The sequence below is a fragment of the Mastomys coucha genome, unplaced genomic scaffold, assembly GCF_008632895.1.
Source record: "Mastomys coucha isolate ucsf_1 unplaced genomic scaffold, UCSF_Mcou_1 pScaffold9, whole genome shotgun sequence".
NCBI classification, from domain to species: Eukaryota; Metazoa; Chordata; class Mammalia; order Rodentia; family Muridae; genus Mastomys; species Mastomys coucha.
Window position 1 is genome coordinate 36,864,759 of NW_022196915.1, and position 8,578 is coordinate 36,873,336.

Sequence of the window (8,578 nt, forward strand, 5' to 3'; positions counted from 1 at the left end):
TTGAACTCAGAAATCCGCCTGCCTCTGCCTCCCAAGTGCTGGAATTAAAGGCATGCACCACCACCACCCAGCTCATTCTAGCTTCTTATACTTTACATTATTGGCTGAAGGTTGTTACCTGGTAATTTCTTAGAAAGAGTTCCAGAAAACAACTACCTAGACTTTCATCATACAGATGGAAGCTCTTTAAATAAAAAATAAAATAAAAATTTTAATAAATTAAATATAAATATTTTCTTGGTAGAAAAATCTGAAGATCACAAAGAACTTTTTTCTTTGTACTCAACATCCAACATTTATTTAAAAATAGTCAATTAGATTATGAAACAAAGCAGGATAGATCAACTGACCTGGTTTTAATAGTGTTTGATGAATAAACTTTATAAACTTTATAAGCTTATTTAATAAGCTACAAATCAATGGGATAAATTTTCCAAAATACTGTCCACATTTTGTATCATTATTTATATGATCATATATTTTGAACATTTAATGAACTATTTTTAGAAATTAATTGCAGAGGAAATATAAATAATACTGTTGTGAATTTTTGTCAGATCTAGTAAAAGCTATCTAGATGCTATTGAAGTTAGAAAAAGGAATATGAGATTAATATAACCAAGACTGCAAAATTTCACACAAATCAATCTATTAAATACAATTTCAATCTTGGAATAACAGAATTAAGATACTAAGTCTAAATATTTCTGGTTTTGAAAATAGAACTTCAACAGCAATCTCTGAAAGGGGGGAAAAAACAAAGTAACAGACTGGAAGACAAAAAATAAATAAATAAAACCCTAAAGGACAGTTTAACTCAACCAAGAAGAAATGTCTAATTATACTTGATATTGGAAAATTAGCTCTCAGCAAATTTGGAATTTTGCTGGTGATGGTACTGGATAATTGAGGAATGGTGTTGTGGCACTATGCCACCAAGGTAATGTGTGGTATGAATAATGCTTGTTTCTCCTGTCATTGTTCATTACTCAAGTTAATTCTTAGTGTTAGCACTAATGGCACTTGGGCCAAAGTAATTCAGTGGAGCAGGCCACTATGTCATATTTATGTGATCATACATTTGAACTTCTAATGAACTTTTTTGAGACTAAAAGTGGGATAAATATAATGTAAGGATTTTTGTCAGATCTATTAAAAATCATCTCCACTCATCTGCTGGTGAAAATAGCAAAATGGATCCCCAGATTTTCCTCAATTATTCCCTCTGTGAGTCAGCTTAGGTCATGACTCAATAGTTTGTCTAAGAATCCCCCTCCCTGTCAATATTAACTTTATATTCAGATAATTTTTCTAAGTAAACAATGAGTGTTCCACTGCTTCTTGACATTATTAACTTAGATGTGTTCAGCAAATATTCTTACACTAGTGTTTGAAAACCACAAAAAGTAAACAGGCACTTTTCAAGTAATATTAGTAATGATGACACAAGCATAAGTTATAAAACAAAAGCAACTTCTGGATATATGTTAATTGCTTCTGATATTAAAAAAGAAAATAAGGTAATGTAAAATCTGGAATGATAATACATTATTTTTTATGTATGTGTATGTCTTTTGAATTTTCATGTTTTTAAAAATGTTTCAAATATATAGAATTCAAAATGTACTGTTTTATGCAGTTCCAGGTGATGAGGTGTCGACTCAATATTCAGGAATCAGAATTGTAGTCTGTGTCATTGTGTCCCTAGAAAAGAAGTCATGTTGAGCACAGAAGATGAAGGAAGGTGAATATAAGAAAAAGTAAGTTTAAGGCAAACAATCAACATAAATGTACCACCACTCCACCTTGAGATATACTGGGCATGAATTATTTCCTAAACTAAGAAATGTACCTCTGAAAGTAAGTAAGTAAGTAAGAATAAATATATTCTCTACAGGACCTTTTGTCATTCATGTATATTTTTCCTGATGCTGATAGAAATCTATCTTTTTCAGTGTCTAGTCATATTATAACATTAAGAAAAGACTAAATAGAGCACACATAGTGAAAACTCTTTTTATGGAGACTTCTTTGTTTTAAAATTAAACATTTAAATTTAGGCAAATAAGAATTTCTTGTGAAATCATATACTTACCTTTTATATTTTGAAACATGGTTAGTAGTTGAGTTCTAAGTATCAGAATATAAAAAATTACCTCCTAATAAGCAATTTACTAACCTTTGAAGTACATCATATTTAAGTAGGTATCATCTATATAAACTAAAAAAAAACATAATTTAATAGAAAAATTGAATTATATGTAAAATTTCAACATTTATTATGCTAAATCTATTCAAATTAATATGACACACAAAAGTATCAACCATGGGAAACAAACAAAAGTGACAAAGGAGATAGAAGGTTCGTCTTTAAAGCATGCAGACACATGTCTGCTAATCCCTATCAGCTCAGAGCCATCTCCTTCAGGCCTGCCTTTCCTCTGAAGGTGATTATGTAGACTATAAAAAAACTGAGTTGATTGGTGAATACATTTGAAATGGCAAAGAATCTTATAGCAAACAAATTATATTGTGCTCTGGATGCATAAACAGTGTTTCCATAGTTGGTAAAAGGCTTCAGATTTGTCAGTCATGCTATTCAACATGTGCCACCTGAAATAGGAGTTGAGATGGCTTTATAGAACAGAATCTTCAGATTCTATCACATCTGTGAGAATTGGAAATAAGAGACAAAGAAAACAACATTTATAGACTCAGAAAGATAGTTTGCCAAATACTCATATTGAGCCAAAAATGAAAATTTTGAACTCAAAAATGAACTTAAGTTGGTAATATGAAGTTATCTTTACTTGCTAGCCATTTCTTTCAGCACATAATGAAAATATCTCCAAAATAGTATTTATTTTATTATTTCACAACATACATTCTCCTCACAGACCTGCTACGGAATAGTTAGTCAGTGAAGAATTAATGAATATGTGTGCTTAAGGAGACCATTATTAAATCTAAATTCTAATAATAGGCTGCTTGACATTTCAGGGTGAATTTGTTTCCACTTTAATACGTTTGTGCTTCACCTTAGAAAAAAAGTATAGGAAAAAGATGAATTTAATCCCTGACAGAAGTACTCAGTGTTTAAGGATACCTGATGTTTTTATAGGGGACCCAGATTTTGTGCCCAGAACCTAAATATAAGCTTACAACTCTCTATTAATTCCAGCTCCATGGGATCCAAGGCTGCCTTCTGATCTCTATAGGCACCAGGCATGCATATGATACACATAAACAGATAAAGAAAAAACATTTATACATTCATACATACAAAATAAAAATAAATCACAGAGTTCAAATAAGAGAAAATAAATGTGACATTACCACCACTTCCTGTGTTAGCACAAAGTAAAATATATCATTTATTTTTCACTTTTCTTTGCAAAAAATGTATTTGTTCACCAACTTTCTCATGGCTGCCTTTACCTCCTTGTTTCTCAGTGTGTAGATGATGGGGTTGAGTAAAGGGAATATCACAGTATGAAACACAGACACCACTTTATCTAGAGAAAACTCGTCAAATGGGCGAGCATAAATGTAGATGGATGGTCCAAACATAAGCACCACTATGGTAATGTGGGAATAACAAGTGGATATAGCCCTGCTGGTGCTCTCACCTGAGCTTGAGTGTTTCTTGAGCATGGCCAGAAGAAAGGCATAGGACATTAGCAGAGCAATGAAGCACACCACAGAGATCAGGCCACTGCTGAAGATCATGACCAATTCCTCCAGGAAAGTATTGGCACAGGCAATCCGGACAACCTGAGTGATGTCACAAAAATAATTGTCTAATTCATTGGGCCCACAAAATGGGAGTCGAACAATGAGAGCCACCTGTATTATAGAATGAACAAAGCCCCCTGTCCAGGAGAGGGCCACTAAGATACAACAGAGCCTGCGGTTCATGATGGTAGCATAGTGGAGAGGGCGGCAGATGGCAGCATAGCGGTCAAAAGCCATCACTGTCAGCAGGAACATCTCAGAAGCCCCGACAAAGTGCAAGAAGAAGAGTTGCGCAATGCACCCACCAAAGGAAATTATCTTCCTTTCCACAAAGAAGTCTACGAGCATCTTAGGCGCTGTGATAGAGGAGTACCAAATATCAAGAAAGGCTAGATTAGCCAGCAGGAAATACATGGGAGAACTCAAATGGGGATCAAGCCTGATAGTGCAGATAATAAGGATATTCACTGGAAGTATGAATAAATAAAAGGATAAAAATATAACAAACAAGACTAGCTGCACTTCCCGAGTCTGGGATAGACCAGTGAGAACAAATTCGGTCACGATGGTATCATTTGCAGGCTCCATTTCTTCAATTAATTTTTCATTATGGCTATGGAAAATAAAATTATAGTTACTACAAATAATAAAGTAGAACTATATCACTTTTCAAAATTATAATATAGATTTTTTCATTAACAGATTACATTGGGGTAGTGGAATATGACTCAGTGCTCTTGCAGAGAACCTCAGTTCAGTTCCCACCACCCATGGGGCAGCTACTGTGCAATTTCAATAGCAGAATATCCAACATTTTTTTTCTGGTCTTCAGGGACACCAGGCATGCATGTAATAAACAGATATACATGCAAGCAAAACACCCATACACATGAAATAAAATAAAAAATATTAAAGAGATTGTATTAGAAAATCCTTGTTTTCCCCATTTTATATTTAATTTTAAAAATTTAATGATGAACTCATAAACTAGACATACTGAAATGATCTGAGATATGCCTTACATGTAAAAGGCTATTTCGGGACTACGTCACACACTTGAAAGCCAAATATTAGCTTGTTAATTCTGTAAAATTTTTATTTTTTACAAATCCCATTGGTAATATTTTCTTCAAATTTTTACCCTATACTAACTTTTGTGGTTAACTGATATTTAGACTGATAATTGTAAATACAGACTCTTCTGTCTAGATCATTTCTTGCTGGGCAATTTTGCTATTATGAAAACTAAGCTTATACTGATCTTTCAGTGCTTTCTGGTTTTTCTTTTATTATTTTTAATTACAGGCATTTGGGGGTGGGGTGGGTGGGAACACACACTGTTCCATGGGCTTGAGAGGTATCAGCTCCACCTGGAGTCAGATCTATAAAAAGCCCAACATGCGTACTAGAAACAGCTGAGTTCAGGTCCTCTTGAAAAGCACCAAGAACCAATGAGCCATCTCCCTAGCCTGCACTACTTTGTAAAGTAAGAAGTTTATGAAGGACCCTATGATTTTATATATAGTGAATGAATAATGGAAATTTTCCTGCTTAATGTTGGTAACAGGTAAGCAGAAAGAAGAGATACTGATGCAGGTTGTACCAGTGATAATCTTCTCTTTCCTTATCCCACCTCTCTTAAAGAAAGAAAATGGCAATCAAAACAGAAAAACAAACAAACAAAACCAATAAGACAGTAAATACCCAAACAAAACAAGATGAAACAAACACATGACAAAACCATACAAACAAAAAATCCATGTAGTCATTCTGTGTTGGCCAATAGAGCATGCCTGCAATGTGCATATATCCAAAGAAGTTGGGTGGGGAGAGAAGGGAGAAATTTCTGGGGGTGGGGTAAGGAAGCAGATTTGGGGAAGGAGGAAAAATAGGATCAAAATATATAATATAAAAACATAAATAAAAATTAAATCCTCTGCCTGCGCTTACTCCATTAACTGTGAATTTGATGCACTGCTTTAGAAAAAGGCTGAAAGAAGGAACAGCTATCTGAAAACTAGGAATGCTTGGCGCTGTAGCACATTCTATCATACTGACTAGTTCTACCATTTCAAAAAGAAAGTCAGAAGATTACCCAAACATCTTTGCTTAAGATTTAACATTAAATGCAGCACTACTAAGTAAAATGAAATCTATTAAATAAACAGGAAACAATCAAGCCAAGGTGTGGTAGCACATCCTTGTGACCCAAGGGTGGGAGGGTGAGGAAGAAATATCACAAGTCTGAGGGTAGGTTGCTTTACATATAAAGTTAAAGGTCAACTGAGGCTGTACGGAGTCAGCACTGAGGTCAACTGAGGAACAAGTCAACAACAACAAAAAATTAAGGGGAGAGGAATTAAGATATTTGCTTTCTAAATTGTTTTTCTCAACTGTCCTCTGAAAGACCCAACAAGCAGTTGAAAAAGTCAGATGCAGATATTTGCACCCAACCAATGGACAGAAGCTGATGACCCCTGTGGTTGAATTTGGGAAAAGCTGGAAGAAGCTGAGGAGGAGGGCAACCCTGTAGGAGGACCAGCAGTCTCAATTAACCTGGACCCCCAAGATCTCTCAAACACTGGAGAACCAACCAGGCAGCATATAACAGCTAGTATGAGGTTCATAACGCATATACAGCAGAGGACTGCCAGGTTCAGTGAGTGAAGATGCACCTAACCCTCAAGAGACTGGAGGCCCCAGGGAGTTTAGAGGTCTGGTGGGGTGGAGGCGGGCATGGGGACATCCTCATGGAAACAAGAGGTGAGGAGAAGGTATGGGATGTGGAACAGTAAGAGGGTGGACCAGGAGTGGAATAAAACCTGGAGTGTAAAAAAATAAATAAATAAAAGATTTTTTTAAAAGAATGTTTGAATTTTTATACTTTACATAAGAAAAACTAATCTGGCTATTCCTGAGTAAAGAAATATAGAGAATTAATCTCTCATCCCTGCCACAGAGCTGCCAAGAAATGTATTCACTCTATCTCACTTCAGTAGGCAGGTAGCCAACATAACAATGGCACTCAAAACAAAATGCTCAGCAGCTACCTGCTACTTAAAGATGCATACACAAAATGGCCATGGTAAGTCATGGTACTTCTTCAGAAAAGGACACATAAGCTCATCTCTTCTGTTATTGCAACCACAGACTCAGAAAATGTACAATTCTGATGGTAACTAGAATATTTTAAATTATACATGTCAAAACAAATCTCTACAATATTTTTCATGATATTCCCAGATATATAATTTCTGTAAATTGTTCATTTGTTTATTAAATAAATGCTTAGGGAATAACTCCTGTGTGCCAACTGTTATAACATCTATGAGCACAGAAGATGCAGCTTCAACCACACCAAACTTCTGTTATGGAAATATAAGCAGATAGTAAATGTATGAGAGAAAGAGAGAGAGAGAGAAAGAGAGAGAAGCAAGCAAGCAAGCAAGGAAGGAAGGAAGGAAGGAAGGAAGGAAAGAAGGAAGGAAGGAAGGGAGTCATTCCCGTAGTAACAAGAGACAAGAATGTAATAGAAATGAAATTCCAACAGAGAATACATTGCAGTGTAGTATAGAGGTGGGTGTTTCAGAAACATTTCTCTGGTTTTGTAATTAAAATTCAAGAGAAAAGCATTTTAGGAATGAAAAATAAACAAAAACGCACCACGGCAGAAAAGTGCTTCCAATTACTGTAAAAGATCCAATACTTTGGAGCTGGGAGTTAGCTTTATAGATGAAGCATTTGCCACATAAGTTTGAAGTCAGGAGTACATATTCACAGAACTCATATAAACACCAAGGAGGAGTGGTAGCCACATATAATTCCATTTCTCTGGAGGCAGAGATGGAAGGATACCCAGACAAGCCAGCATCAATGAATGATTAAGGAGCCCACACTCAACTTCAGGTCTGCACATACACAGGCATATATGTCTGCATACACATGTGTATCCTGGCACATGCAAGCACATATATGAATGCACACCAAACACACTCATACTTGCAAAAAGTGGCACAAGCAAAACTATATAACAGAGAACAAGTTGTGCAGCTTTCAATAATGAAATTAAGTTTTAATAGCTTCCGATGTGTTTTATAATTAAACTCTTGGAGGTTGCTTAATAAGCTTAAATTTTAGGACCATCACTCCAGCGCTGTGTGAGAGATACTAGAGTAGGAGACCATTTCAGGAGAAGGGAAGCTGTTATATGGAAAACAGCAATACCCATTTAGAAAAGTGAATGTTTTATTTCAAAGATAATTAGGAGATACAACTGGCAAGATTTAAAATGGACTCATCATTACTACTATCATGCCACCAAAATTAGATGGGTTTTGCGATCATAACAATGATCATAACAACAGTTTTACAAGATCTGGATTGTGTGTGTGTAAAACAAGACAACTTACCAAGTCATCAGTCCAGTTGGCCTGGATCTTACCATAAAACATATTCATGCTCTGCCACAGTCTATGAAAGTCTGGGCACTGTGCCAGTAAGATCCCTAACAAGGAATTATTTTGTGAACAATTTTTGTAGGAGGTAAGTCACCAAGGAATACCAATTCAGGGCATTTCTTCCTCAGACTGTCACATAGAATGATTTATTCCAGTGTTTATAAAACAAAACAAAACAAAATCTAAGAAAGTTGAAAGGTAAATTTTTCCTCCATCTTGTATCCACTCATCTTTACTTCCCACATTTCTGAACAAAGTCCACTCCTCCTGAAAGCACTTAGCATCTATTCTTGAAAGCACTTAGCATCTATTCTTGAAAGCACTTAGCATCTAAACATCTATTCTTGAAAGCACTTAGCAAACATCTATTCTCTTTTTAATCTTCA

At 35.4% G+C, this 8,578-nt stretch overlaps 1 protein-coding gene across 1 annotated transcript; it reads right to left on the minus strand.

The window, feature by feature from the left end:
• Positions 1-3,331: 3,331 nt before the first annotated feature.
• LOC116084742 (olfactory receptor 4M1) lies at positions 3,332-4,377 on the minus strand. Its single transcript, XM_031361917.1, has one exon. The coding sequence runs from the start codon at positions 4,321-4,323 to the stop codon at positions 3,382-3,384; it is 942 nt and encodes a 313-aa protein (XP_031217777.1). The 5' UTR covers positions 4,324-4,377; the 3' UTR covers positions 3,332-3,381.
• Between the last annotated feature and the right edge of the window lie 4,201 nt (positions 4,378-8,578).

What these genes read in the sequence shown, in the direction of transcription:
- LOC116084742 (XM_031361917.1), bottom strand. Translation starts at nt 4,323, where the DNA reads ATGGAGCCTGCAAATGATACCATCGTGACCGAATTTGTTCTCACTGGT.